The following is a 15,383-nucleotide window of genomic DNA, read 5'->3' as shown; positions in this document are numbered from 1 at the left end:
ATATTATATATACTACGACTGGCAAGTTAATCAACCTCTCGAATTCCAAACTACCTTGTTTGTTTTTACATTAAAACTGTTACTCTTTAAAACATTAATATACAAATTCAGAGATCATCAAATAACTCCCTGACAGCAATATATAAAATACAGAATATCCAAAGGTCTCTTTAAGTATACTCAAACTAAACTGGGTATTACTCAAGTATTATTAAAACTTATTTAACATTCACTGCGGTTCTTTACAGGAAACGAGCGGAATCTGGTCCCAAATAATGGTGATTGGAATAATACTCTTTACAAAAATAAGTATATTCTATAAATTACAACACTTTGTTTGATAGAATTTACACAATAATTCACTGGAAAAAAAATGAAATCTGAACAAAACCTAAAGACAAAAATGTTACGACCTGAAATTATATAACTTGGCTTGAACTATTATATCTAAATAAACCTTAGCCTAAGAAAAGAAATAATGCAATGAAAATTATGCAAAAGCTTAAAATAAATCTGAATAATACAATGTTCAAATTAGACACTCAATGAATAATATATAACTTGTCATGTAACAAAATCTATCTTCCCTACAGGGCAGTTTACAAAAAACGTTATTCAATGCCAACACTCGCCTCAATACAATGAATTAAAAAAAATCACCATCTTTACAGGGCATTTACCTTCCTTGATGAAAAAACAAATATATCGTTTGTGTTCAGTGAGGTTGCAAACATTTTTGATATGTGGTCAACCCCATCACTTCAAATTTTGAGACATATTGGCAGGTATAGCAGCCATTCACTTTGATGCATTTGATTTATGCTTATTTGATCTACTAAGAGGTTTAATATCCCCAAAAAGCAGCCGAGGAAGAATTATTATTTCTCCTAAAGTCCAAGTGAATAAGATTCATTTTATTCTATATAGGGTTGTGATCTTGTCTCCCTCTTGTTTCCAGATGTACAGTATATCAATGCTGGTAACATTGATGTAAAGCAATTAACAGGTTAATAATGGTTTGGTTGGGAGTTAAAACCTTAAATCTAATCATATACTATATATCTTTTCATAGAAGATATGTCAGAAAATCTAAGAAAAATTAATGCAATCTAATTTACTAATTGGACAATTTATCCATGTTCGGGAGGTATAAGGCTTCATCATTAAACTAGTAATTAAATTACCATCCTTTATTTGTATTTTTGGTAACAATTCATCTATCTTGCCTAAAATGAAAGATAAAGTTTGTTGTATTAGTGGTTTTTGGAAGTATTTGTTCCTGGTAGCTCAGAATAACAAACATTATAGCTTACCTTAAGTAACATATTTAGATGTCTTTAGGAAATATCTTGTCTTGAAGACTAAATGGAGATACGTTAGTTTCTTCTTGTTCTTCATCTTTATCATCGTGCTTGTCTTCTTTATTTAAGGATTTCAAAGACATGTTGTTTGTTTACCATAGAATGGAACTGATGGCATTTATTTAAAGACTTTTTCAATAATTGAGGTATTAATCTCTACAATTACCCCATAAGAGGAAAACCTGAGATGAGCTAGTTGTTGAGCTTGCAAGTAAATTATGCTAACAGCCATTTAAACATAATGTGACCAAACAGTTTTAGCCAAGTCCTTAACATTAATTAAAAAGGAAAACATTTAATTTAAGGAAATCATGTGATATGCCACACTATCCACATACAGTATGTAAAGAGAGGTTGTTAAGAGCTGCTTGATTTGGCCACAGTATTGATATTATGTCCCTCTCTACCATCTTAGCACTTAAGGAACAAGCAATTGTTTAGAGGCACTTGCTTTAGTGAGAGGAGGGATATACAGATCCAGGCTACCATCATTTCCATCTGTCTGCCTTACAATATAGTTTTTTAAAACAGCTTTAAGAAATATGTGAATGTGAGGGTTTTGCAGCAAAAAAGGGTCTAAAGTAAATCAAGAATTTAAGGCTCTACATGAGGCTTTTTAATCTGTGATAAGCTGTGTACCATCAGAACCCATATTGAATAGTGCACTGAAAATACTAAGCACCACTTGAGGAGATATGATAGGGTTTTGAAACAGGTCTGTTGAAGACCTATAAGTCTTTTGAGGTCTAAAAAAAAAAACAGCTAATAATGTTGAAGCTTTAGTAGTTCGTTCCTATCAAAGCTAGATTATTTTGGAATGTAACAGTCATAGGCTAGAGTGCCATTTCTTCATCATTCCCTGTAAAATTAACTAGACTAGTCTTACCCAGATTTTCCCCTTGAACTAAAAATGAGCGTTCTTTTACGCTTTTAACTTTCAATCCAATCAGCAACCATGATACATACTTCCAAAGAGAAACAATGAGACCTTAGCACTCCTCCAGAGATTCTCTAATTCACAAACTCATCCCCAACACGTGATGCAGATAATGCAGATCCTGATCACCCAAAATTAATACCCTTGAACATTCTACAAGGAGATTGCTAATAGATTCGATTGAAGACATCTTAAACCTCTTTGAATAATTGAAATCAAACAAAAACAACCCTACAATTGGGAGTACACGCCCTATTACTATCAAGTCAAATTTTAGACTGAAGAAGATGGAACGACATGTGTAGGATACAGCATTATTGTTGGTAGACACTATTGAGAAATTACTAAAGGCAGCAGTATATTGGAAGGAAAGAAAACAGGAAAACTTTTCATTTTTCAGGGGTAATGTCAGCATACTAAGCTTCAGGAGACGGAAGTGATATGAACACTAGGGGAGGTTCATTGAAATAAGTAGTAGGCTGGGAGGTGTGTTATTTACATACCCAGAATGAAGGATTAATAAATATTTGAATTACATTTTAGAAACTCATTTAATTGATATGTGTATAAATTAAAAGCTGCTTTGTGTGTATGAGCTTCATGTATATTACGGTTTTGTTTATGATTTTCAGCTCTCCTCTCAGCTTGTAGAAACTGCCATTGTGGAACAGGCTGGATCAGTTATCCTAAACAAAGTCAATGAGGTGAACTTGGCAATTGCATCAACAGTCTCGGACCGTGTAATTGATGAAGTAGTGGATTCTCTCTCCAAGACTTGCAAAAACTTGGTAAGTGTTTGAATGTCAATTGCTGAAAGGCAAGGAAATTTATTTACTACATTAGGCCTACTGCTGTTTCAGAACTTTTATTTTTGCCAAGAATTTTGTTTAATAAGCAATGGGAAAGTTTTACAGTAAAAGGCTCGGTACAGTGATGAATGTCAAATCTTTCTAGTACTGAAGCAGTGAAATAATGGCGATTTTATTTTGTTGTGCCACAATTTTACAGGAGAGATTTGATGTTTAACCTGAAAGGAAAATGATAAAAAATGCATTATGTTTCCTTATGGTATAGTTATTTCCTGCTTCAGTTATATGATGTGCAAGTACTGTAAACAGTATGAGTTGTATGATATTGTCAATGTTTTTATGTGGAACTAATTACAGATACAGTACACCTTTTATTGGGAAGCATACATGCTTTGTTATATTTATTAGTTTATGAGTTGAGATTTTTTTTCATATTCTACTTTCTGGAAAACACCAAATGTTTTTTTCAGTACTAGATGTTGTTGTAGAAATTTTTGTAGTTTTGTAGTTTTTTGTTTAAAGTATTTCTGAAAGGGGGTCCTAATGTACAAATTAAATTTGTTACTAAAATGTTATCAGTTATATTTTTATGAGTTTTTATCTGTACCACGGAAAATGTTTCAGATTTCCAGTCCAAAATTTAGCCTTTGGCCAGTACTTCAATTCTATGAAAAAGCTTGGTGAGATGTAATAATCTAGTTCTTAATGACACTGCTAATAAGCCAAGCCTTCTTAATGAATTTATATATCTCATATCCTAATGTAAAAAGCAATTATAATTAAAAGAAAATTATTTCTACACACCCCTGATTTTCATATTGCTTATACTCACGAAGTTTGTTTTAATGATGTTTACCCCCATTTTTTTCCCCATTTTCTTTTTTAAAAGAAACAAGCTCTCAGTAAAGTAACGAGAATCTAGCAGTTGATAGTAAGTAGTACACTGTACACTAGGAGTTCCCCTTATTCAGTTTCAAAGTTGCAAGTATTCACTATTCCTTAACATTACAAGTTGGTGGGGGAGGTGGTTGGGCCTGTATACAATCCACAGTAATGGGCATGGACTGTCTAGAGTATGGACATCCCAGTGAGAAACTGTATTTCTCGTTAGACTACCTCTTCATCGGCATGGCCGAAACAGTGAACGAATTGCACTTCCAAGAATGAATCAAGTCAAATACCTGTTCATTACTTTAATTATAAGACCCACATATGCTGATGCATCCCTCCAAATAAGCATCACTTTCTCTATCCAGAACTGAGAGCATGACCTCGTATTTCTTTTGTTTCGTGTATGGTCTAGTGATACGCACGTCTAAAGACTCTCTTAAGGTATGTTTAATGCCACAGGTGTGTTGACCGACTGAATTTATCGAAGGATATCTCATATCTAGAATTAATTACATGGCCCTAACCTAATTTAGGTAACTGGCAATTAAAGGCAGTTAATAAATAGATTAACCATTATCTGAAGTTAAAATTTTAAAATTAATCATCTATATCTGTTATATAACATATGCCAAAATAATTAAAAGAAAATCATTAAACCTTTTTTGAAATAATCTGTAAGTTCCATGTTTACAAGTAACAACACAGGGAACAGACTGTAATTCAGGACTAGATGGGCAATAATCCTTGTAGCAGAGTAAATGGCTCATGTTCCCAACTTTAAGTTTAAATACCAGCCTTACCCTGCATTTGGAATAAGTTATAAAACTTGGCCAAAATTTAATATGTACTTAGTAATTTATTTGGCTTTAATAAGTAGTTCATGTTAAATACTACGTAGTTTAATTTTTTGTTAGTTTTTTAAATACACAGTTTTCCAAACAACTACCAACTATTTATAAAAACTGGTGTATGTGATAGAGAGGTTTATTCAAGCAGGTGAGGTACTAAATCCTACATTTACCTTATTGAAAAGAGGGATGAAATGGGTTATTGTTCAAACTTGTAAGAGAACGACACACCCAGCTATTCAGACGGGGTAAAATCGAACCAATTGTGGGAATTTTTACAAAAAGAAAGAACCATTAGTTGAAAGGAATCTTACAAGTGGTATTGCTAACCACAAAACAACAATACTGTAGAAGTAGGGAGAACTTATTACATGAATGGAGGAGTAAAATATCCAGAATAACATTTTGGCACGAGGGAAAAGCATCTGTTTAAAGGTATTTATTTTAACAAGAGAGAAATAAGGATCCAGACTATGATCTTGGTCTTCAGCCTCACAAAATCTAAGTGTCTAAAAGTGTGGTTAGAATTGCTTGAGTGTGATAGTTAGGCTGAAAAAGGGTACTAGCAACTAGAGATTTTTTAGCTCTGTTAGAGGATTTTGAACAATTACCACCAGAACCTTTACTGAATGGTGTAGATAACCCACTAGTTACCACTTCAGCACATAGGTTAGGAGTGACACAAGGTAGGTTAGTCCTGAAATATTACTGTGATTTCAGAACTAGTTGAATTTTGAGCTTACCAAATAAAAGTTAATGCTGTTAAATTCCCAATATGATAAAAATCTAACTACTTTGGCTGTAGCAAAGAAAAAGTTTAGAATGGCATTACTGTCATCATTTCATCTGTAAACAATGAGCCTAGTCATCCATGCTCAAAGAAAGCCTTCTGAAATACTAAAATTAACTACCAAGTAAGTTGTTCAATAACACTTCTTATATTTTTACCCACACAGAGCCATGATTAAATAAACTTGCAAACCCTTCATTAAATAAGTTTAATGAAGGACTTCAAAGACGGCATTATAGTTTATGATAAGGTTAGGTAACTGATTAATCTTATATATGTCAACACATCTTGAGAGTTAGAAACTAAACAAAACTAGAGCAATCGAGAGATTAGAAACTAAACAAAACTAGAGTAATGAATCTTCAAACCAAGTAGCCACTCTTATTGAAAGTAATAACTATTTAGCTACTTATTCGTTACAAAATTAAAGAATTGAAAGGCATATCCTGTATAGTTTAGAAACAGCCTGTCTGTATACTTTGATAAAAAGCCGCATCAAAACCTACCTTAAAAAGGTAATACAGTAAGTTACTTTTATCATAAGATTTCCAGCATGCTAAGTCTAACAATGATCTTGTTTTCAACTGCCATGTTAGTGTCGCACACATGTTGAGGCTTATTGATGAAAAGCAGTACATATGTAATGGCACCACCCAAGGCATTGACATATATTTATTTTGAGAATTAAACAATTTATCATCATTAACTGTAGCTCTTAACTGATTACAAAGAATCCAATATACGGTAATATTTTTTTTTTTAAACCGGACTCAAAAGAGTAATAAAAAGATTGTTAGAAATTACCACACTAAATTGGCTTGTGATAACTAGTGGCCATCTTGTTAGCGTACAAAAAATGCACTGTCATCCGGAGTGATCATGTGATGCAACTGACCAGCTGAGCTGGAACATCTCCAGTAACAGAAATTTGCAACCATCTACAATATGAAATGCCTTCCCCCAAATTAAAAGGTAATTTTTTAAGAACATTTACTTTACTTAGAGGAGGGATATAAGGATCCGGCTAACAAACTCGGTCTTATGCCTCATAATCCAGATGTTATATAGAGTGGCTTGGTATGCAGAAATCCAAGGGTTAAGCTGCAGAAGGCTAGAGTCATTTAAGAATTCAAGATTCATACAGGAGAGAAACAACTCTGTAAGGTTCAGTGAACATTCAGAACCTTTATTAGAGGAACACTAGATCCAACTATGTACGTTACATTTGTGTAAGCAACCAACCAGGCAAGTCAGATTTGGTACCCCAAAGAGGTGTACTAGCCTTTGAGAATAACTAAGGAAGTTAAAGATAAGTTGAAACCCAAACAGGTTTATCTCTAACTTGGCTGGTAAGCAGAGATTGGCGTGTCACCTCCTTATCAACTCCACAAAAAACATACTGTATGCAATGTAAAAGCTTTACTGCTGCACAATGCATTTTCTCCAGTGCTATAAACACTTGTCAGCAACATACGTCCTGAGAGGAACTTTGAGATATCTTAATCCTCACATTGGTTATTGAAAACCCAGTGCTTTCTCTGTGCAGAAATTTTAATCTATTAAGTAGGTAAGCTAACTTTAAATGTTATAAACACTTACCACAGTCTGGAAGGGGGATGTTTTGACACTGGAGCTGCGACGGAGAAAACTGAAAAATGGGAAACTGCTAGCATGCTACTTACCATTAACATCTAGATTGTCTCATTTCTTTACTGGGGCCATGTATCTTGAAAGCAAAGAAAATGGAATTACTTTTTCATGAAATTTATGTGTTGACTTCTATACAATGAACTTCTAGAGAAGAAGCAATATGAACGTCATAGCAGGTTCATAGAAGTAAAGTATGTTTGTTCCGACACGAATACTTTACCTCGAATTACCTCTTCGGAGGGTCCTTGGACCTCTCTCAATCTCGACCAAGATTTCCCGTGCTACCCCCCCTATCTCGCTCCCGATAGTTCCTACCCCCGCCGCCAGGATAATTCCTGCGGCCCGGATTAGGGCAGGACACTGCTTTTCCCGGGTCAGGATCTCATTAAGTCCTTGGTCGTGAGATGCGAATCATCTCACTCTCTCTCGGTTAAACTCTCGATCCTTTGGCGCGTTGTGATCCCACGTGTTCCCAGTGTACGGACTTGTGTTTTTTCGCAGTGTACCTCCCAAGTGTTCCTGTGCGTTCACTTTTCAACCGTGTCCTTACCCGGTGTTTAATTCATTTCCTTAGTGCTTGTGTCGTGCGTTGTGTGCGTTATGGAACTGTATTCCTTGATTTTCTTCAAGGAATTGATAGCTGAAAGGGTAAGCGTAACCAAAGGCCTCCCGGGGTCGGTGGCACCCGCCACACGGCGAGACCCGACCGTGTACGGTGCGCCCTACGGTTGCGGGACGGCCTCCCTGGGACCTAGTAGGGAGCGGCCAGTTTACCTCCCAAGCACGGCTCCCCCTTACAACCTAAGACGTCTCTAGCACTTCCTCTAACCCGAGGTCTGGTCCTAGAGCAGGGTTATGTCGGCAAGGTAGTGGCCAACACTGCAGGAGTCCCCCAACCTTTAAGGGGGGTCAGCAGGACATCCTTAGTCAAGGCGTTTTCAGACAGTAGAGCCTCTTCAGCCCCAGTCTGGTTCTCGCCAGCAGGAGCCTCCATGAGGGAGATAATGTCGAGGGACTTAGTAAACGTCCCCTCTTGGCTGGACTGTTCGCAGCTTTCCCTTGGGGGGAGAATCTCTGTTTCCTCGGAAGGAACGAGAAACCATAGTGGAGAAGGTCTTGAAATAGAAGGAGGCTGACGTCCCCAGACCTACGACTCCTAGGAGACCACCCTAGAAGAGATCTGTCTCGGATAGTGCCGCGACACCCCAAGCATCTACCAGCACTATGAGGAGAGAAGCCCTCGTCCTCCTGGTCCGCAACGCCTCAGCCCCTCCACAGGGGAGCTCCAGCGCCTTCTAGCTCCTTCAGGTCGGGTTACCCCGCCTCTAGGGGAGGCAGGTCAGGCCGCCCCTCTAGAAGAAGGGAAGAGTGGGAGGCTCCCTATCCCCACCCAACCTTCGGGTTGGAGGATGACTCAGGCGTCATTGGCAAGCATGGAGGGCTCAAGGAGCAGAACCTTGGACAGTGTCCTTACTAAAGAAGGGCTACGGACTTCCATTCCTGACGGAACCACCCACGCCTTTTCCGGCCAACCGGATAGATGGCTAGATCCTAAAGACTCGTTAAAGAGGACCTCCCTTCAAGAGGAGGTGTTGTCCATGCTAGAGAAGGGTACCATGGAAGAAGTTCTTCTCCCAGGACCAGGTGTCTACAGTCGCCTATTCCTGGCAGAAAAAGAGACCGGGGGGTGGAGGCCGGTTATAGATCTGTCAGCTCTCAACAGGTTCGTCAAGATGACGGACTTCTAAATGGACACGCAGAATTCGGTCCTGCTGTCCTTGAGGGAGAAAGATTGTAGAATACCATCGACCCCAAGGACGCATACTTCCAGATTCCGGTCCACACCTCGGGTCGGAGGTTCCTCCGGGTGAAATAGGGTTCCCAGTTCCTGCAATTCAGGACCCCTTTTTCTTTGGTCTGTCAACAACGCCCAAAGTGTTCGTGAGAGTCCCCACGGCTCTCGCAGGGGGGGCCCACGAACGAGGCATACGCCTTAGCAGATACCTGGACGGCTGGTAGCTTCTTCCCGCCTCAAAGGTCCTCTTGGAGGAACAAGGGAGAAGTCTCCTCCAGTTTGGCAAGGATCTGGGGAACTGAATCAACCCGAAGTAGCAAAATCTATCCCCTTCCACCGGAATGAACTACTGGGGAATAACATTAGACCTTTTTTCGGGGAGAATTTTTTCCCTTCGGAGAATAAGATATGACACCTCAGGCTCATTAGTCAGACGTTCCTACTGTTCACAGACGCCTCCAACCAGAGATGGGGAGCCCTTCCCCTCGACGAAGCGGCACGAGAGACCTGGTTGGAAGGGGAGAGACAACTCCACACAATGTCCTGGAGTTGGAAGTAGTCCAGAAGGCGTGCCTACACTTCGCAAGTCTGCTAAAAGGGGAACTCCGTGGCGTGGATGAGCGACAACACCACGGTAATGGCATACATAAACAAGCAGGGTACTTGTAATCGAAGGAGTTGGGCGATCTCACCATAGAGAATCTAGACTGAGTGATAGGGAATCAAGGGGTGATGTTAACAAGGTTCTTTCCCGGAAAGTAAATCGCCCTGGCCGACGGCCTCAGCAGAATGGGCCACATAGTAGGGACAAAATGGTCCCTTCCCCCAGGAATAGCCAAGCTCATCATTCAACGATGGGGCGCCCCGGTGGTTGACCGCCTTGCAACAACCTCAACGCCCAACTCCCAGTCTATTGCCCCCCTGTACCAGACCCCGAAAGCTTCCTTAGAAGGCTCTTTTCAGAACAAGTGGGACAATCTGGATGTGTACGTTTTCCCCCTTTTCACGCTGATAAGACATGGGCTCAGCGGATTAAAGGTGGCTCGAAGCCTACAGATGACTTTGGTAGCGCCCTGGTGGCTAGACAGAGAGAGTAGTTCGCGGACCTAAAGACCTATCGAGTCAACCTCCGTGGCCTCTGTCCGTCAGGTCAGATCTACTGAGTCAACCGCACTTCCTCAGGTTCCACGACAACCCTCTCTCTCTTCGACTTCACGCCTGGAGACTATCGAGCGACTCCTGAAGAAGGAGGGGTACTCCTCCTCCACAGCCAAGAGGATGTCCTTATACCTAAGAAAATCCTCTACCGTAGTCTACCAGGCGAAGTGGGCCGCCTTTACGAAAGGGTGCGCGACAAAACAAATAAGACCTCTCAAAGCCTCGGTTCCTGACATAGCTGATTTTCTAGTGTACCTTAGGGATAAAATAGGAATGCCAATCCCGGCTATTAAAGGAGTACGAGCAGCCTTAGGCCAAGTCTTTCTCCTGAAAGGCATCGACCTGGGGACCTCAAGACACATAGGGATGCTGATTAGAAGTTTCGAACAATCCTGCCCTCCCCAAGCCAGGAGAGTGCCTAGATGGGACCTGGCCAAGGTCCTGAAAATGTTGTGTCGTCCGACCTTTGAACCACTCAGAGATATCGGGGACAAAGATCTCACCCTCAAGACAGTCTTCTTGCTAGCCTTAGCTTCGGCTAAGAGGGTAGGTGAGATCCACGGTCTCTCCTACGACGTGGCACACTCCAAGGGTGGAAGGAGGTATCTTTCAAGTTCGTACCCTCCTTTGTAGCGAAGACTCAGAACCCAGCAGTCTGGGACCCGAGGTTTGAAGGTTTCTCTTTTCCAGCCATCCCCAAGACAGGCAATATGGACGACCTGAAGTTATGCCCGGTCAGGACGATCAGGAAATACCTGGAAAGGACGGCCCATCTCCGTCCGGGTGCCAAGAACCTCTTCGTCTCTTCAGGCGTTAATAAGAAGCAAGTGTCCAAGAACACTATTTCCTTCTGGCTGAGACAAGTCATCACTAGGGCTTATGAAGAAGACAAGGTGGCAGTACCAGGCACTCCCCGTCCCCATGACATCAGAGGCCTGAGCACTTCCTTGGCCTTTGAGAGAAATATGGCAGTGGGCCAGATCCTGCAGGCCGGCACTTGGTCACACCAGTCGACCTTCACGGCCCACTACCTCAAAGACTACTCAAGAAAGTCTTTGGATGGATTCTCCATTGGGACAGTCATCGCCGCCCTCCAAGCTGTGTAGTGGCAGGCTGGAAGACGTCCCCAACAAGTGAATAGTCTCATCCCTGCTTCGTCAGGAGAAGACTCAGTAGAGAAAATGTCAAGAGGTAAGCCTAAAATTATAAGCGTAAGTTTTCCCTGCTACCCCCTATCCGCTCTCTGTACCCCCGCATTACGTAGCCCTCCAGGCACCATGTGCCTAACCAAGTGGCAGAATGGCTCTCCCGCCTCCTAAAGTGTAAGTCTCCGAAGAGGTAATTCGAGGTAAAGTATTCGTGTCGGAACAAATGAAAAATTTTAAGTAATTTTTATTTTTCCTAACATACTTACCGAGAATTACCTCTGAGTAATGGCCCTCCCTTCCGTCCCCGAGTGCCATTCTTCTATTGCCGAGTCGGGCTAAACGGAGGACTTAATGAGATCCTGACCCGGGAAAAGCAGTGTCCTGCCCTAATCCGGGCCGCAGGAATTATCCTGGCGGCGGGGGTAGGAACTATCGGGAGCGAGATAGGGGGGGTAGCACGGGAAATCTTGGTCGAGATTGAGAGAGGTCCAAGGACCCTCCGAAGAGGTAATTCTCGGTAAGTATGTTAGGAAAAATAAAAATTACTTAAAATTTTTCATTTTAGAGGTTATTTATTGAATGTTTAATCAGTTCCATAGGTTTATGTAGTTTTTACATTTGTCAGTTTGGGGAATCAGGGTGTATAGTATTTTTAGAAATTCTTGGAGTATCAGTGCAAAGATTTTAATGGATTTTACTTTTAATTAAGATTATTTCCTTGAATAGCCTTTTTTGTTTTAAGTTATTAAACTAAAGAAGTAGTAGCTTCTTGATCTAGCAACATTAGAAATTAAAATGAGAGAAATTTCTTTCCCCATCCTTTCATTTCCACTTCAAATGCTATAGGAAATAGAGATTATGAAACAAAAACATAATTGACTAGTGTGGTAATGAGTTTTTAAAATACAGTAAGAAGAAGACTGCTACAGATCACCTGTTAAGTAAGGTTATAGTCAAGTGCATAGCTGTCTCATCTTTCAAGTAGTGTTATTATGTTTATTCTCTTTATTTCATTCTTTGTATGTGTGAGATAAAGTACCTGTAGTAAGAGGATTCAGATATGTCTTCATCACCCAATGAACCTAGGTAATTTCTGAAGTGCTTGGCAATAAAATCCTATTTAGAATCTGTAGATCTGCTTTTCCTTTGTTTTACATGCCAGATTTGTGACTTACAAAATCAATGACCTATATGTTTTAATTTATCCATTACACAGATTCTAAGTATCAAAAGTTCATAGCGTTTCTTACTAAGAATAGGGATACAGTGTAAGAGAATTTCCAAGATCTATTAGAGGAGAAAGCTTAATTAAATTGGGGATAGTGTATAATAAAACTCCAAGATTTGAAAAAGAAGCGTTAGCAGGCAAATCAAACTTCCTTAGCTTAGGCAGCGAACTCTTGACCCTACCCCATCTGCTAGTGAGCAATCCTATGCCTATTTTTTACATGATGAAATACTTTTAGAGCTATCTGTATATTATTTATTTATTGATTTCCTTGCATTTTAATAATCAACAACTAAAATTTTTTCCCATATTTTCAATCGGTTGATCTTGCTTCATATGTTGAGCTAGCCAACAAATGTACCTGTAATTTCTACTAATTCTACATTTACGATTTTATATAAATAAAAAATTTCTCCATAGGGGAATAGTGCCGCTAGAACAGCACTTTACTAGCTGCTCTGTAACCATTACTTCAGGGTCTCTCCAGCTTTCCTTCAACCCTTCACTGTGCTTTCTTTATTTTAATTTTCATCATCATGATCATCATATCCTCCTACGCCTATTGACCATTCAAATATATTAAAATAGATTTTTCACCTCCCAAGAAGTGTGGTATAAAGCTTACTATTAAAATGTGATATTCATGAAAAAATAAAAGATTTTTATGCTGAAATGTATTACTGTATTTGTATTCTCACCTATGAATCATAAATGATTCCCTCTGATCCTTTAGTTATATTTTGTGATATTTTGATAATGAAAGTTGCAAATTTACCCGGTGATGTGGTTCTGGTTGTATTTTATCTTAACGACTAATTTGCCACGCTCGCTGATTACCATTTTTTTGTAGGTTCTGTGGTCTAGAATATTTGAAGTGGAAATGGGATGGTAGAGAGAGATTTGATTTTTTCTTTTTTCTTGACATGTCATGTCGTACCGCTGACATTTCCGTAGTTACTAGCGTATGATTTGAAGGGAAGTAGGGAAATATTAAGATTTTAGCAATAAATTACTGTTACTTTCTTTTTAAATGTGCTAGTAGCATTTATTCTAGTATGTAACTGATCAAATTTTACCTTGATCCTATTTATAAAAAAAAAGACTGTAAAACTTCATCTTTATCTAAATTGAGTTTTTCATACAATTTGCCCCCAACTTGCTAATAATGATAAACATGGTAACATTATGTTAGCCGAAGTTTTTCAAGGGAATAATCTTTTCTCCTATCAGCTTTTTTCATGTCTGTAATACCAAGAATTTATCTATAGTATTCATAGCATCTTAGGGATTAGTTTCAAAATAACTTTGGCTACTACTGTATTGTTATGGAGAAAAGCAATATTCATGTTTGCAGAATGTATAGTTCATTTTTATATAAAAAGAATGATTAATCTTCATGTTCAATGTTGACACTTTATTTATTTTTGGAGTTAATATGTTGTATGGTCTCCAAGAAATTCTTGAACAGGTAATCCAATATGACAAATACCAAAGAAATATTGTCTTTCCTGCTCTAGGGCCAGTGTATCTGTGTGCAACACATGAACTCAATGCGTACAAGAGGGACCTTTAAGTTCAGGCACTACTGAACTCTACACAGGACTTCCAGTGCTAAAAATTGTCTTGTTATGGGCGACACATTTTTCCACAATTGTAGGTGCAAAGGAGATAAATTTAGGTTTTATTTAGATAAATGTTTTACAAAATATTGTTGAGAGACTTACCAATTGGAACTTGAAACTTCTATAGAAGCCCAGAAAGTTATATTAGGAGGTTTTCATCTGTGTTGAGGTGGTTTGGCCATGTTGAGAGAATGGAAAATAGCTGTCTGCTAAAGGTGGTGATGAATGCAATAGTTGATGGGAGAAGTACAAGAGGAAGGCCAAGGTTTGGGTGGATGGATGGAGTGAAGGAAGCTCTGGGTGATAGGAGGATAGATGTGAGAGAGGCAAGAGAGCGTGCTAGAAATAGGAATGAATGGCGAGCGATTGTGACGCAGTTCCGGTAGGCCCTGCTGCTTCCTCCGATGCCTTAGATGACCGCGGAGGTAGCAGCAGTAGGGGATTCAGCATTATGAAGCTTCATCTGTGGTGGATAATGTGGGAGGGTGGTCTGTGGCACCCTAGCAGTACCAGCTGAACTCAGTTGAGTTCCTTGTTAGGCTGGGAGGAACGTAGAGAGTAGAGGTCCCCTTTTTGTTTTGTTTCATTTGTTGATGTCGGCTACCTCCCAAAATTGGGGGAAGTGCCTTGGTATATGTATGTATGCATATACCATATTTAGGTCTTTACTTTTATGATGATTTCTTCAGCACAGATCCATGTCTGCGGAGGGTAGTCAGTTTCCGTATACCCAGAACAAGTAGTTCCTTTCTACAGAGGGTATTCATATTCTAATGTTCAATGTCAGGAAAATTACCATCAGTTCCAACACACTTAAGGGGAGTGCTTCAAATTATGGGGAATGTTTCACAAACATACAGGTAGTTTCTGATTGATCTCTCCAGTATGATTTGGATGTCTGGATAAAGGCTCAAGGAAACTGGATTAGGGACTAATAGGACCAACATTGAAAGAGACTTTGGTAAGGTCCAAAGGCTGAGGATTATTTTGAAACGACCTGGCAACTGAAATCGCTTATTTCGACATCCCTGCAAAGCTACACTTCTCTTTGCCCAGTTGAAGTCTTTCAACCTAGTCTTCATAACTGGAATTACTATTGAGGAAAACTGAGGGAGGTCCAAGATCTTCTCCAGGTTCTGCCTGGAG

General features: G+C 39.5%; 1 protein-coding gene across 22 annotated transcripts in view; it reads left to right on the top strand.

Moving 5' to 3' along the window:
- The window catches only part of LOC137652986 (F-actin-uncapping protein LRRC16A-like), a 702,357-nt gene that overhangs the window by 528,462 nt on the left and 158,512 nt on the right, over positions 1-15,383 (top strand). For all 22 annotated transcript variants that reach the window (XM_068386421.1, XM_068386468.1, XM_068386477.1 and 19 more), the window contains one exon: positions 2,931-3,086. In XM_068386421.1, coding sequence (XP_068242522.1) covers positions 2,931-3,086 — 156 coding nt within the window. The remainder of the gene's footprint in view (positions 1-2,930; positions 3,087-15,383) is intronic.

The sequence above is a fragment of the Palaemon carinicauda genome, chromosome 1 (genome assembly GCF_036898095.1).
Source record: "Palaemon carinicauda isolate YSFRI2023 chromosome 1, ASM3689809v2, whole genome shotgun sequence".
Taxonomy (NCBI): domain Eukaryota; kingdom Metazoa; phylum Arthropoda; class Malacostraca; order Decapoda; family Palaemonidae; genus Palaemon; species Palaemon carinicauda.
The sequence above is the reverse complement of the archived record's forward strand: the minus strand, read 5'-3'. Positions and strand labels throughout refer to the sequence as shown.